Source organism: Anopheles arabiensis, chromosome 2 (genome assembly GCF_016920715.1).
Source record: "Anopheles arabiensis isolate DONGOLA chromosome 2, AaraD3, whole genome shotgun sequence".
In the NCBI taxonomy this organism is placed as follows: Eukaryota; Metazoa; Arthropoda; class Insecta; order Diptera; family Culicidae; genus Anopheles; species Anopheles arabiensis.
Genome location: NC_053517.1, coordinates 25,479,228 through 25,494,374, shown reverse-complemented (window position 1 = coordinate 25,494,374; position 15,147 = coordinate 25,479,228). Strand labels below are relative to the sequence as shown.

At 50.6% G+C, this 15,147-nt stretch overlaps 3 protein-coding genes across 3 annotated transcripts; 2 read left to right on the top strand and 1 right to left on the bottom strand.

Annotated features, from left to right (window-relative positions):
• Positions 1-660: 660 nt before the first annotated feature.
• On the top strand, positions 661-1,350 carry LOC120897628 (cell wall protein IFF6-like). Its single transcript, XM_040302640.1, has one exon. It carries the CDS (start codon positions 661-663, stop codon positions 1,348-1,350), a length of 690 nt encoding a protein of 229 aa, XP_040158574.1.
• A 9,092-nt stretch (positions 1,351-10,442) lies between these two features.
• On the bottom strand, positions 10,443-14,703 carry LOC120902041 (peroxisomal carnitine O-octanoyltransferase). Its single transcript, XM_040310517.1, has 3 exons — positions 14,427-14,703; positions 11,385-12,317; positions 10,443-11,316 (listed from the first exon to the last, which is right to left on the bottom strand). The coding sequence occupies exons 1-3, from the start codon at positions 14,676-14,678 to the stop codon at positions 10,636-10,638; spliced, it is 1,866 nt and encodes a 621-aa protein (XP_040166451.1). The 5' UTR covers positions 14,679-14,703; the 3' UTR covers positions 10,443-10,635.
• On the top strand, positions 13,476-15,137 carry LOC120902067. The gene is made up of 2 exons (XM_040310552.1): positions 13,476-14,375; positions 14,460-15,137. The coding sequence occupies exon 1, from the start codon at positions 13,630-13,632 to the stop codon at positions 14,212-14,214; it is 585 nt and encodes a 194-aa protein (XP_040166486.1). The 5' UTR covers positions 13,476-13,629; the 3' UTR covers positions 14,215-14,375; positions 14,460-15,137.
• Positions 15,138-15,147: the final 10 nt, after the last annotated feature.

Here is a 15,147-nt window from a genome sequence, read left to right as displayed (position 1 = left end):
CATGAATTCTAAAGAAAATAGCAACGTAGAAATTCTCCAAGCTTGCTCCAATATATTGCTGCCATGTCGGACGGGATCGATTCCCATCCTAACTTTCCCTCCATAGCATAGTCTTGTCTATCCACGCAGGGAGGTACTTGATAAATCTAACAAGTCTGCACAGGCCGACATACATAGGCCATAGATCGGTTACAGCAAAGAAGCAGAAGAGGATATATAAAAAAACTCTTGCGTGTTGTTCGCTGAAACGAAATAAATCAATAACCGCTTCCCATTAAAAACCTGCCGAAACCGTCTTATCAAGCACGATCAGTTCAATCAATGTTGTTCATACAGTTAAAAGATTACCGCTTAATGTAAGCCCTATTAACAACGTCTCTTATCGTACCGCCCGTTTCGATTGTGGGTTAAATCTGACCTTAGATTTAGCAGAAAAAAATAATAATAAAACAAAATCTTTACCGTGTTTATCGCTTCGTGGTTAGTAAGTATCCATACCCACTCAGCGTGTCCCTTGTATCGACGGTATCGACTCCCACCTGTATAAAAGCATTTGCCAGCAACTGGTTGGCACCATTACACTTGCCTAAGTTGTGTCGAAGTTTTTGGCAAAGTTTTTTCTTAAAAGGAACAGCAACAACAACAACAAAAAAGAAAAATATGAAGCATTTCCTACCATTGCTCGGTTTGGTGGCGCTGCTCGGTGCGGTCACAGCGGGACCGATATCGATGAGCAACAACAACATCGGCGACATCGTGAAGGTTAACGTGGATGCCGACGTCGATATCAAGAGCGAGATCAACGTGGAGCTGGTGAATGTGATTGCCGAGCTGCTGCTGGAGCTGCGCGATGTGAACGTGAACGTTTGCCGGGGATCGTCCTCCGAATCGTCATCCTCTTCGTCTGAGGGCACCAGTGAGGAGACTAGCGAGGAGACTAGTGAGGAGACTAGCGAGGAGACCAGCGAAGAAACTAGTGAGGAGACTAGTGAGGAGACTAGCGAAGAAACTAGCGAGGAGACTAGCGAGGAGACCAGTGAGGAGACCAGCGAAGAAACCAGCGAAGAAACCAGCGAAGAAACTAGTGAAGAAACCAGTGAAGAAACTAGCGAAGAAACTAGCGAAGAACTCAGCGAAGAATTAAGTTCCACTACCATCACTACCACCGGCACTGTGCCAACAACGGGACTGCCTGATGCCATGCCCTACCAGCAGTTGGTGCAGTCGCTCGTGAAGACCAAACCGGACGGTTACAATGCGCCCGGCATTACCAAGGAGCAAAAGGAGCAACTGTGGCGCCAGCATGTGGAGCAGCTGGTCCAGAAGCACATCGTCGATCGTCAACCATAAACAAAACCGTTGCCAATGAAAACTGATGAAACGCCGAGAGCGTTAAGCTGAATTACCAAAACACAAAATAAATAAACATTACTTACTTACTTATCCGGCGCTACAACCGCTTTGCGGTCTTGGCCTGCCTCAGGAGTGTCCGAAACCGCTCACGGTCTCGCGCCTTCGTCTGCCAGTACGTTATCCCGGCCTCAATGGCGGACGCCTCCACGCCATCTTGCCACCTCAATTTGGGCCTCCTCTGTCCTTGTGGACGGCCTAAAAAGACTTTACGGGCTGGGTCGTCCGTTTCCATGCGTACAACATGGCCAGCCCACCGGAGCCTGGCGAGCTTGATACGCTGCACGACAGTGAGGTCGCCGTACATCTCGTATAGCTCGTCATTATATCGGCTCCTCCATTGTCCTTCCACACATACGGGGCCAAGTATCCTTCTGAGCATCTTCCTCTCGAACAAATAAACATTAAAACATTATTAATTGTACAAACGATTGCTTTACTTTGCTATCGAATCCATTCGCTTCCGCTAATTTGGTTGAAATTGGTAACGTCGGCAGACCCCTGTCACCGTCATTTATTACAGCCCCTTCTATCGCAAAGGAACTGCTGGCACTGGTGCGCCCACGTTAGTGATGTAATGCTTCACCATTTCTCACTCCGAAAACAAACAGCCATGGGCCATCTTGTAATATTTGCAAACCAATCGTTTCCAGCATTACTGCAAATGAAACGGAATAGCTTTGCGGTCCAGCGTTTCATATTTCATGTGCCACAATGTTTTACCGTCGCAAAATCACTCAAATCGCTTGGTAGTAGAGCAAGTACACTTTTCGGGAAGGGGAAAGAGCTTCGGTGCAGTTGCAACCGTACATCTCCAGCTGCACATTTGTCAAACAACGTTTGGTGTGCGGTTTTCCGCACAACCTGACGCCCCGAGATGGATGTCCCATGAGCACCGTGAAGAAATGGCCGCCCGATGTGATAGCGTGATCGTTACAGCGGGTGAAGAAAGAAAGCGAATGAGTTACGACGAACACGAATCTTTTTTGAACTTTTAACCATTTTATTAATCGACACTATTATCAATGGCAGCAAACGGGACCGCATTACCAGGCTGCTCGCCCGCGTCCTGCCCCGGCTGGCGGGCCATTTGCTGCTGCAGCATCTCCAACAGCTGCCCGAACTGGGACCCACCGATGCCGAACGAACTGTCGCTCTTGGCGCTAGAAACGTCCCCCGACTCCGAGCTGGACTTGCGGCCGGACTTGGAAAGCTTTCGCATCACTCGCTCGAACTGGTCGTACGTGTTGCCCTTGATGATGTTGCTAATTTGTGCGCCGAACCCGTGCCCCAGGCCGGCAAAGTCCGCGGGCATGCCGCCCAACCCGGGCAGTGGGGACCCGGTCGCGCTCGGTACATTCGCTGCCACCAGCAGGGCGGCGACGACGATGGCAATGAGGATGGTTGCTGCACTTCGATCCTTCATCTTGAGAAGCTTGCTGCGCACTGGCGAGGCTACAGATGGCGCCGCCACAGCCCGTGGTGGGTGCTAATTTAAGCAGTCAAACGGTGATGCCGCCCTCGCGATAGCTAATCAATTCGTTTTGCAGCCCGATTGATTGGTGAACATTCACGTTCGGAGGGCGCTACACTTCGCGGCTATCTAATCTGGATCGCCGCTTCGGGGCGTGATTTGATTGCCGACAGTGGGATCAACCGGCCCCCAAAAATGATTCTTTGCCCCTCTTTAGCTGTCAAAACGGTTCCCCGGACAGCCACGTCCACTTCAGTACAGCCGGAGCAGGTGAATCAATCACAGGTGCAACGGTGCAACGGACGCACGGGTGAGGAGTGAGCGGGAAAGTTTTTGAAACACAATGAAACAGCGCGCGGCCCTGCTGGTCGGGCTGGCCGTACTGGTCGCCATCGTCGGGCGGGTGGCGCCAGCCGAGCAAGAAGACCCACTATCGCAGCTGCTCCTGTTCGGGGACAGTGCCGAGCAGCTGGTCGGCGGTCGGTACGGTGGACAGGCGGTGACCGGACCGATCAGCATCCGGGACAGCATCATCGGTGACATTATCAGCATCAGCGTGCGTGTGAACAGCACCGTCCGGACGAACGTTTCGCTCGAGCTGGTGCAGATTGTGGTGTGTGCGCTGAACGAGTACGGTCACTACGGTATCGGGATGGCGGACGTACGCCGGGCGCTGACACGCTGGTACGGCAAGGCGCGGCCAGCGAACCGGACAGGCGGTCACCGATAAATCCCTGATCCCTGTGGCGGGGGGGTGAGAGGGACTGAAACTTGCCAGCACAAGGCCCAACCAAGACGGCCGAACAACGGCTTTCGGTGAAGGATTTAATTATTTGTAAACACATAAATTTAATTGAATAATGGTAATGAAAAATAATGAACATTGCGTTGTTTGGGGTTTGTTTGTTTTTGTATTTTTAATTAAACCATACGTTTCCGTTGGAAAAGCGTACGACAATTACCGATACATTTTTCATTTCATCAAGTGAGGGGAGGGAGGGGGGGGAGTGCGGTGCCGCACGATCCGCGAAACAATTACATTGCGATGAAAAGAAAATTAAAATAAATGTCACACTCACACACACACACACACAACATCCGGGCAACATGGGGGCAACTCATTGCCCCGCGTGGCCGTCCGTCCGAAACGGAGGGCAAGAGCAGGAGAGGGGAGGGGAGGGGGGTGGAGGGGAACAATTGGCAAACTACAATGACAGTGATACAGCAACAACAACAACAACAACAACAACACACACACACAGGAATAATATTTGCATACAACGAAAAACAATAAGAAAAACGGTGCGCCTACCAAGCGTCCCCTGTGACAATGGCCAGAAAGTTGAACTGTTGTTATTATTTTTGCTGTGCCGTTTTTTTTTTGTGCGATGCGGAGGAAGAGGACGCGGTTTTCATCCTTTCGTCCTTCCGGCGATGTGGGGGAGGGAGCCGCGGCGCGCTCTGTCCAATGCGTTTGGTGGGACGGCCGTCCGATGGAAAATGATGATGGTTTATGTAGGAGGAAATTAATTTGCGTCTTTTTGATCGTCCCTTTGTGTGTGTGTGTGTGTGTGTGTGTGTGTGTGTGTGCAGATTTGTCCCAAACAAAAAAACACACACACCCGGAACACACAACGCTGTCCCGCGCGTATAACGTTTCCGCTCTGGTGTGTGTGTGTGTGTTTTTTCCGTCATTTTTCTACCACCAATGTTCACCACTTCCGCCCAACCAATGGGACGGGGGAGGGGGAGAGATGTGCGTGATTTTTCCCAATCCAGCCTCCTTTCCCCTCCCCTCCACTACCACTACCTCCCTTCCTCACCCACCAAGTTCGCTTTGATAATTCGTACTCACGCTCACATTTATTATTCCTCCCGACAAATAAATGCTTTTTTCTATAAGTGATAATATTTTTTTGCTGTTTTTTTGATTGTTTTTTTTTTCATATTGAGAGTCATTGTGTGGGTCCATTTTTTGTTTTTTTTTAATTTGCAAATTACTTGCCGAAACTTTTTCGCCCCATTCGCCACATGGTATGGAGCCGCTTGTTCGACCACAATCTCAGGGCGAAACGCAACGCGGTTGGTTGGCGCATACATACATTATTGATGTCGCTTAAATCGCATTCGGTAAAAGTCGGTTTCGTTTTCCACTTGTTCAGGATTTTTTTTATTCGTGCTTTTCACAAATGATTTTCCGAATCCGCTCGATCCGGTCTGCAAGCGCGTAATCGGAGCCAGCGTTTCGAGATGAGTAACAAAAATTATCTTCCCACTAAGTACAGCAACTCCTCTCAAAAGCTTAGCTATAAATCTACCCATTTGCCGCGTGTAATCGAACCATTTGGGCAATTTTTGTCCACCGTAAAAAATGGGAAATGTTAGCTAGAACGACTATGCCAATGTTACAATGGACGGTATGCTACGGCATTGGGTAATTTGCGTGCGCCCTCTGTATCCGGTGCGGCATTGTTTGCAATTGTTAGCAGGACAAACTTTTTGCAACGAATTGGAACAGCCATTCGATCGCTTTTGCTTAATTTCAGCAAAAGTTTTTTTCCCTCGGTGCAATAATTGGTGTATTTATTTTTCTATTGCTGCCATTTTATTGTTTTTGGAACTTTATTGGCCCGTACCATCGCCAATTGCTTCGACATGGGAATGAGTGTGTTTTGGGTAGAAGTTCAATTTCTACTAAACTTCTAGAGCATTATTATTATTGTTAACAAGAACAACTTTACTGCCATACTTTGGTGTGCGATCGGTTGGAAAGAGTCAAAATATTGATACCAATCCGCCTTTCAAATGGTTTGGGTTGGATTGGACACTTTTAAAAGTAGCTAGAGAAGCTTTGTGATAGCTGGTTTGCAACAGTAATTTTCCCTCCGAATAAAATTGCTTTAAAATGATCAATGTTTGGACTTTAAGATCATTTAATACTAACACTTTATCCTTAGGGAATCTTAGTTTTATTTTGCTTTACAATGAATTTGTGCAATGGGATAATTGATTAACTGTTAATGCAAACGACGTAACAAAAGACGTAAAATGATGATTTGCCACACGTTTGCATGGTTAATTAGATGCTGTAATGTATTTGTGCATAAACGCATTTAAGTTCACAAAACGTCAAATCAAATGACGCACTTTGTTTAATTTCTTTTATTTTACGTCAAATACAGTCAGGAGCGCCGTTTATCCGGGCTCATCAGGACTCAACCTCGTCCGGATACTCGAATAACACAGATAATGAGTCAAAGTATATAGTGAATCACTTTTTTTTTAAATAATTTATCATATGTTTTGATTAAAATAGCCAGTTGATGTTTTTACAATTAAAATACTTTAAAATTGCCATGAATTATAGCATTTTGTGTGATGGTATTGTGCTCTTATAGCGCTTTTAATTTCTTCAAATATCATCTTCCGCACGCATTGTCACCTTTGTATTGAACTGTCATTTTTCTACAGCACGAATAAACGGATAACCGGATAAAAGGTACCTGCATAATCGAGCCTCCACTGTAGTTGTATAGATGAACTGTAAGTCTAGATGAACTATTGTTGGGGCCGGTCTTGTGGTGTAGTCGTCAACTTATACGACTTAACAACATGCCCGTCATGGGTTCAAGCCCCGAATGGACCGAGCCCCCCATACGCAGGACTGACTATCCGGCATTGGGTAAATCAATAAGTCACTGAAAGGCAAGCCCGCTAGTAGCTAAAGGAAAGCCTTTACCGACGGCTGTTGTTGTGCTATAGAAGAAGAACTATTGTAAATTCAACTGCAGGCAGCAACATTGGTTAGCTCACAGACAAATGCCTATGTTTGGAGACAGGCATGGATTGATATTGCAGAATTGGTGGCAACTACTGCAACAACTCCCTTGTTGTGTCTGCTGTATTTACTGTAATGAAACAAGTAATTATTGTATTGATAATAAATAAAAATATACAAATATTGATGCTTCATAAGACATTATCGGTTAAGCCTAAAATGTGTACGCCTGGAGTCTTGCTATTCCTTTGAAACCAGAACACTTACTAAAGGATCTTCCCTACTACCTACTGATTTAAATGCTCTCCGTTCAAAGTTTTTATTAATAAGTCCAGCATTAGTCTTCATCTCAGCAGAGCTAGCCTTAAGGTCTGCCAAATTCAGCCAAAGACGGACATGTTGTTACACTAATCATTGGACAGCTTCACCATGAGAAATGATCTGTTTTTTACAAAATGTGGAAACATGAAACTTGTACGCAAATAAATCTCATACAATGCTACAAACAAAAGCGTTGAGTAGTCAACAGTTCAGGGTCATTACTTTTCCTCGTTGGTTCACATAAAATGCATTACTTATCAGTGATAAAGATATTACAGTGATTCAAACGTTACATCACTCTGCAATCTCTACAGCGAAACCTCCTCCTAAAACGAACCGAAATAGACCATCGAAATTAGTTGCATAATCGAATAGGCTATTGGTTTCAATCACGTTTCTTGACCACTGATGATAACCATTCTGATGACATGTGCAAAAACAATCGCTTACCGTACCAGATGCTACAACGACCTTTTTTGTGTTTGTTATTCTGTTGCTTTGCTCTCTTCCATCAATCCCCATCGTGATAACAGGTGTGATGAAACTATACTGCCAAGGTTAGGCACATTGTCTTGTCCCGCTCGACGGAAGAGACCCAAGTACAACGAACAGATAAACGGTTGTCAAGATAATGCTGTCATTTACCTTCACGAGCGATGCAGATTCAATTCAGCCCAAGGTGTGCACATTCATCTTCAAGCTTGCACAACTTCTTGAACCATGTGTAAAATATAAAAGAGCCTACGCAAGGGTCCAACTCCAGCACTGCATCAAAATGATCCGAGCTAGAATTAGTGCCCTCCTGCTGGTAAGCAGCGCCATCTGCTTGGCGCTTGTCTCGGGCGATCCTATTACCATCTCCGGCAACACCATCGGAGATCTGGTGAACGTGAACGTCAACGTGACGGCAAACATACAGAACGAAATCAACCAGGACTACGTGAACATTCTTGCCCTGCTGCTGTCCTCCACCGGAGACGTGGAGCTGTTCCGCAGGCTCAGTCACGCCGCCGAAGAAACGGATGCCGCTCCGTCCACCATGGCACCGAGCACCGACGCAAAGGCACCCTCCCCCCAATCGCAGCCGAAACAGGACATCGATATCGAGGAAGCGCTGAGAAAGTTGTTCCCCAAGCTAGTCAACAAACAATAAACGATCCGTTTCGTTCGTCCAAAGTGTGTGGAGTTTTGTTTATTTATCGCATTCCCCAAAAGAACCGATCGTTCCAATCGGCACGATCTACGCGACAGGGCGATATGGAACGTCTATTCCCACAGTTCGGTCGCCTTGTCCATGATGTCTTTCAGCTGGACAAACAGCTCCTCGACCGTGGCGTCGATGCGCTCCATCAGATCGTCCGAAAGGTCCACCAAACCGTCGTTGCTCACGATCGTGTACACGATCTCCTCGAACAGGCTCCACGGCATGATCTTGTACACCTCATCGACCACGTAGTCGGACGCCTGGTAGACCAGCTCCAGCTCCACGCCGGACAGCTCCTGCAGCTCCGGGAACACCGCGAACTCGTACTCGAACAGGTCGCGCAGACCCGCCTTGATGCGCACCAGGTCGGCGTCGATCATGGCGAGCAGGTCGGCCGAAAACTCAAACACACCGCCGTTGGCCAGCACCTCCTTCACGATCTCCTCCAGCACGTCGGCCGGGAACACCTCGAACATTACCTTCGTCGCGTGGTCAAAGTAATCGGTCAGCTTGGCGACCACCTCCTCGTCCGCATCCTCGACGCTCTGCAGCGCCAGTGCGACCAGATCCTGCTGCATCGCGCCGCGCACGGTCTCGAGCGCCACGTCCAGCCGCTCGGACAGCTCCTCCGAGAACGCAAACACACCGTCGTTAACCAGCGCCGTGTGCACCACGTCCTGGAACACATCTTCCGGGAAGTTGGCGCGCAGGCTGTTGAGCATGGTCGCGATCGATTCGTAGATAAGCTGTATCGTTTCGTCCGGAACGACGCGGGCGACCTTCTTCGGGGTGAGCAGCGTTTCGAGCGACTCGAGCACCTCGCGCAGCTTCTGCCGCAACGATTCCAGCGTCTCCTCGACGCGCTCGTTCAGCTCGTCGGACAGCGCGATCACGCCCCCGTTCTCGATCACCTCGTACACGATGTCTTCCAGCAGCTTCCACGGGATCGCCTGGTACGTTTCGTCGGCCAGATAGTCGATCACACGGTAGATCAGGGCACGGGTCTCGTCGTCCAGCGCGATCAGATCGTCGAACAGCTCGAACTCGTAGTCGATCACCTTGCGCAGCTCCTCCTTGGCGGCTGCCAGCGCCTCGCCCAGCATCGCCTCCAGCTCGGGGGTGAAATCGAACGAGCCTTCCTTTTCCAGCACCTCCACCACCAGCGCCTCGACCACGTCCATCGGTACCGCGCTGACCAGCACGTCCACGGCGTAGTCCAGATAGTCGTGCACCTTGCTGAGGACGACCTCATCGGCACCGTCCAGCCCGGCGGCAGTGATGGCCAAATCCTCCAGCGCATACTTCAGGTTCGCACGCACCTCGACATTCTTCTCGTCCAGCTGGGCGGCGAGCGCGTCGGAGAACTGGAAGCGGCCACCGGTCGCGAGCAGCTCGGTCGCAATTTCCTGCAGCAGAGCGGGCGGATAGGTTGCCTGCACCGTGCGGAACACGGTCACGAACGATTCGTACACGAGCTCGAGCGTTTCGTCCGCCACTTCGGTGCGGCGTTGCAGCCGAGCCTGCGGAACGGGCGATGCGATGCAGCAGCTGCTGGCGACGAGCAGCAACAGAACGGTCGGTGCCTTCATCTTTGCGTTGCGTCTGACAGGTTTACGTCGAACACACTACACTGTCCCTCGTTCTGCCGCAGGATGTCTTTTATACGTCGTCCAGTGGGTCTTATCGCAACGGAGCAGCAGCCGCAGCAGCACCGCCGTGTCGAGAAGATATCAAACCGAGCGAACAGATCAAGGTTCTTCTCCAACCATCGCATGAATCAATTTTGCGTCCGGCCAGTTAGCATAATATGTCTTATCGCGCTGCACTAGAGGGGGCCCGGAGCCCCAATGTGTGTGAGTCACCTGTTGGCCATCGATCACGTGAATCGGTGGCTGCGGTACACCTCAATATGTCCATTGTTGCATCATCGCATCGAATCACCGTGCTCGATAGAAAGTAGCTGCAGGCGCGTGATGATAACCGTTTTCTCACCAACATCCTGTCACCAAGGCGATCCTGAGAGTTAGATAAGCGGGAGGGTAATTACCAAAAAAATATCTATTTTTAGGTAATTTACTTACACGACAACAGCAAATCACGTGCAGGATGGATTGAATCACTTGAGAAATGAAGATTTGAAGAGTCTTCGGAATGCTTTTACTTCGAATTTTCTATTGTAAAATCATACTTAAAACATTTAAAACCCCTTCGTATGGCTGTGATATTAGTTTTTGGAGACTTAAACATTAACTGCATTAATATTGTACGATTTACACTTTAATGTGACGCTTAAATACAACAAATACCGATATAACCACAACACCCCGTTGACCTTTGATCATGACTACGTCTGTACGGTTAATAAACAGAATAAAAAAACATAAAAAAAAAACACAAAATTGGCCCACACCACGTCCTCCTCCTTTCTTACCCCATCCCATCCCTACATTAAAGCTTGTTCGTCATCTCAGTGCGCTCGAGCAGCGCTCGCAAATCGCCCATCACCTGGTGGAATGTTTGCTGGAACTTGTGCCCGCTAGTGACCGTGCTGTCGCGGTACGCCGAAAAGATCGCCCAAATGCAGTCCTCCAGCATGGTGTAGAAGCACCCGTACCCGTCCGCACACATCGGCGCCACGTACCCGCAGTTGATCGTGTAGCCGAGCGTGCTGGTGGAAAGGATAAAGTTGCCGCCGCCGCCGCTCCGGCTGTACAGTGGGTCGTCGTACAGCTCCGGTATCGGTATGCCGTTGTCGTACGCCGCACACCACAGCCCAAACAGGTGCCGATCGATACCGTTGCCCTTGCGCGCCTCGTTCATCAGCTCCATCTGCCGGTGGGCGGCCGCCCTGAACGCCTTCGCCTTGTCCGCATCGGCCACGGTGGCGCTTTCCATCGCCTCTATGAAGCGGACCGACTCGATGCTGCACGAGCGGCACGTTTCCGTCCGGCCCTTGTAGTACTGGCGCATCATGGCCGTCTCGTACGTGGGCGCGAACGTGCCGTGCAGCCGGTAGTACGTCAGCAGCAGCGCGGTCTGCACGTACGCGTCCGGGTGGATTTTGTGCTGCTTCATGAACGCTTTGCCGTAGTCCTGGAACTGGTCCATCGATACCACGACGCAGTTTTGCTAAAAAAGAGGGAAAGCAGATACTTTTATTGATCTTTTACACACCTTACACACACACAAACGCTTACCATCTCGTCAGCGACGCTCTCCATGCGTACGATTTCCTCCCGCAGCGTATCGTCCAAATCGAGCACGAGCTCCTCGGGGCGTATTAGGTTCGCCGTCGGCACGTCCCAATCCGGTACGCCTTCCTCCGCGATGCTCATCATCACGTACAGGCTGATCGACATCGAGATCGACCCATCGTAGCAGCAGTGCTCGCCGTAGCAACCCATCTGCCCGTTCTTGAACGCGATCGTACCGCAGCTCTTGTCCGTCCACTTCGAATGTATGTCACCGGTCAGCGCTAGCTGGGCCAGCTCGGAAAAGTTCTGCGGACAGTAGGTGTCCAGTATTAGCAGCGCGACGGCTTCCTCGATTTCACGCACCATCGTTGCGTTGCGCGCCGACAGCTCGATCAAATGCTGCCGATTGCGGGCCCAGCTCGTACGATCGTCGTTCGTCAGCACCGGCACGCCAGCATGCGGGACCGTCGTCGTTTCGCTCTCCACCTTCACCTGGATCTGCTGCAGCATGAACAGAAAGTCCTGCGGGCTGAGCGGATCGCCGGTAGCGTTGAGGCCGGGAATTTTAAAAATTCGCCCCCCGTACAGGACGATAATGTGGGACGCGCACGGTCCCTCGCGCTCCGTGCGGAAGTGGCTTTCCACCTTGTCCATCTCGAGGCCGGGCGTGCGGGCGGTGTTGTACAGCCGGCGGTACAGATCGGCCGAAAATACGTTCTTCTTGTCGGCGCTGGCGATGGGTCGGAGCCGCTCCGTACGCAGCAACTTCCAGAACACCATGTTGTGATGCAGGCAGGTCGCCGGGCTTTTGAGAAAGTTTTCCGGCACCGCGGCGAGACCGACGGCGTCGAGCAGCAGGGGTTGCACCATGACGCAGTACGGAATTAACGCCATCCGGAGCGTACAGTAAGCGTAGTCTTCCCACCATTTGTCGACCTGTGGACAGAGAGCGGAACCGTATGAGTGGAGTTAGTATGAGTGAAGTGAGTTTGATATGATTTTTCTCCCCTTAAACAAAGTAAATGAAACCAAAAGAAACGCCATTGAAATTAAAGATATTTTTTCACAAGTTTCAGATTATTCATTGAACATTCGCTTATAACTTTTGCGTACATAATTGCAATCGGCAGATAAAAGCTCATCTCTCTCTCCCTCCTTACAGTGGCTGCGGTTGCTTCTGCTTCAGGAAGTGCTCCCGGATGGCTTCGCGCAGCTCAGCGTTGTACTGTGGGCGTCCCTGACCGGCCTGGCTCAGTGCAGCCTGCACCTGTTCGCGCAGGGCGGGTGAAAGTCGCACCAGGAACTGCTCGAAATGGGACTGCTTCAGCTGCTGGAAATGTTGCTGCATCTTGCCACGCAGCTCCTCGTCCGCATGCGGCACACTGCCCGTCTGGATCCAGTTCTGCATCAGCGCATCAACCTCCTCGCGCAGCTCCGGCGTCAGCAGGCCCAGGAACTGGGCGTACTTCTGCTCGGCAAACTCACGGAACCGCTGGTTCTCCGCCAGCTGGGTCAGCATCTGCTCGCGCACCTTCGCGAAGAACGCGTCGGACGGTTTCTCGCGATTGCGGATCGCCGTCTCCAGCTCCGCCCGAATGTCTTCCGGCACGAGGGCCAAATACTCGTGCAGCTTCTCCCGTGCGTCACCGCGGGCGGGCATTGCCGACACACCGACGGCCACCAGTGCTAGGACGATCAGGACTTTCATGGCTACTGTTTGCAACTGCTTCACGGGGTTGTATACACTTCACAATGTGCCCGTACCGTTCGCAGGCAGCATCTTTTTATAGTGAAAAAAGCTCACCGAAACCATATCTTGGCACTAAAAAGCAAACATTCCCCATTAGATAAATCTTTCGCGCTGCTTGTCCAACAACACTGATGGTGTTTGTATCTTTGCTTTGCGCATCAGCCGCACACATGACTTCCGGTAGTGAATCATCGAAGATGGGGAAAGGGGAACAAAACAAACCAAACGAAGACGTTCCCATCGTTCCCATGTTGGTTTGCGCTTGTTTACCGAACTCGGGACACGGCGTTGGTTTTTCCGTTGTCATTAGCGCAAACAAACAGTAGACACAGAAAAAGTCTCTTCATCGTCTCTGTACCGAACAGGTGTTGATGGTTATCTAATGTCTTATCAGAACCTGACACGAGCGCCGAGAGCGCCTTGTAGAGGGTGACGGGACCAAGCAAGCAATATTGCCCTATCAAAATTGTCTCGTTCAGTACGAACTCGTTAATCGAAATGGTGCACAGCATTCGATACTTGGTGCTTTTGGCCGTGTCGTCCGGAATCGCTGGCACGCCGGAGCAGCTCAATCCGTTCGAAACAGAGCGGACAATACTGGCCGATTGCATCTCGGCGGTCGATTTTATCGAGCCCTTCGATGACCTACCTAACGAATGTAAGCAATCGTTCGAAAGCTTACTACCGTCGCAGGCAAACATTGTCCGCTTTTTGACCCAGTTCGACCCAAACGTTCAGCCGCGAGTGCAGCAAGTGCTGAAAGAAACGTTCGTTGCGATGGCACGGGACGGTGGCGGCGGTGTGCTCACGTACGGCGGTTACAGCGAAACGGACACGTCCAGACGCGTCCCGAGCAACATTCCGAACGAGCTGCGGTACGAAATTCTGCACCACATGCAGGGTGGGCCGGGTGGACCAATCCGAGTGTCGCCCGCGCTACGTGACCGTCTCCATAGCTACCGGAACGTGCTGCTAAAGCAAGGCAACTACGCAGCCGCCTACTGGATCGATCGTTTGCTCAGACGACCAGATCCACCCGTCGGCGACGGTACAGTGATCGGGACGGGACGGAAGGGTGTGTGATACCGATAGTGAACTTTACACCTTCCCGTTGGTAGTGGTGCGTGTGTGTTTGCTTCTCGTTTCTTCGTTCTCATGCCTTTATCTTGTTGGCTGATTAAATATTCTGAAATATATGACTTTCGTTTTTTTGCGCGAGATAATAACCCCGCGGACGGTGTGTGGTATGCTGAAGCGCTTCCCGTGGATGATAATTCACACGCACACATGCTTACCCAATTTTTTTCCTTCGCCGCCTTCTCTTCCAGAATCGTCTGCAGCTTCGCACCGACGCCCTTGCGGAAGGTCTCGATGATTTTTTTCGTATTCTCCAGCTCCTCGGCCGTGCCGAACGGTTTCAACGACTCGAGGTAGCGCTTGAGCGTGTGGTCCAGCTTGGGCAGCGGCAACCGGGGCCGGTCCTCATCGTAGCAGAAGGTGCTTTCCGTGCTACCCTCCGGCAGGTAGTAGATGCTTTCCCGATTCATTTCCCGGAAGTGGGTGTTACCAGCTGCTTCAACCAATGCACCAACCGACAGGCGATGTTTACATGCGTAGTGCAATGACCTCTGGCACTGTGGCACTAGAGAGCATCAGTCTCACGATCCACTTTCTACTGCTTCAACACTATCCCCACCAGGCACCACACGCACGGTATCGAAATGCGATCGTGCACGACTTTGGACTTTGGAACCACTGGTACTGGAAGGGTCCTCAATTGCGGGGACTTCTCTCTAGGAGGTGGCGATATTTCGCAGTGCACAGACTGGCGCAAAACAAGTGTACGGCCGAAGACGGACAGGTTTGGGCGGCACACAACAAAATTACAACCAGTACCTCCCCACCCAGAACCAAAACATTACAGCGCGCTGTCACTTTACGGCCGAGCTCTGAGAACTGCAATAAATTTCATGCCGCGTGAAAACTTTCGACGAAACATTTCAAAACGCATGGAAC

Excerpts from the sequence above, each read along its gene's own strand:
- LOC120897628 (XM_040302640.1), top strand. The coding sequence starts at position 661 with ATGAAGCATTTCCTACCATTGCTCGGTTTGGTGGCGCTGCTCGGTGCG.
- LOC120902067 (XM_040310552.1), top strand. The coding sequence starts at position 13,630 with ATGGTGCACAGCATTCGATACTTGGTGCTTTTGGCCGTGTCGTCCGGA.
- LOC120902041 (XM_040310517.1), bottom strand. The coding sequence starts at position 14,678 with ATGAATCGGGAAAGCATCTACTACCTGCCGGAGGGTAGCACGGAAAGC. Across the intron at positions 12,318-14,426 it reads CGGCGAAGGAAAAAAATTGG|GTCGACAAATGGTGGGAAGA; the intron begins GTAAGCATGTGT and ends CTCTGTCCACAG. Across the intron at positions 11,317-11,384 it reads AGAGCGTCGCTGACGAGATG|CAAAACTGCGTCGTGGTATC; the intron begins GTAAGCGTTTGT and ends CCTCTTTTTTAG.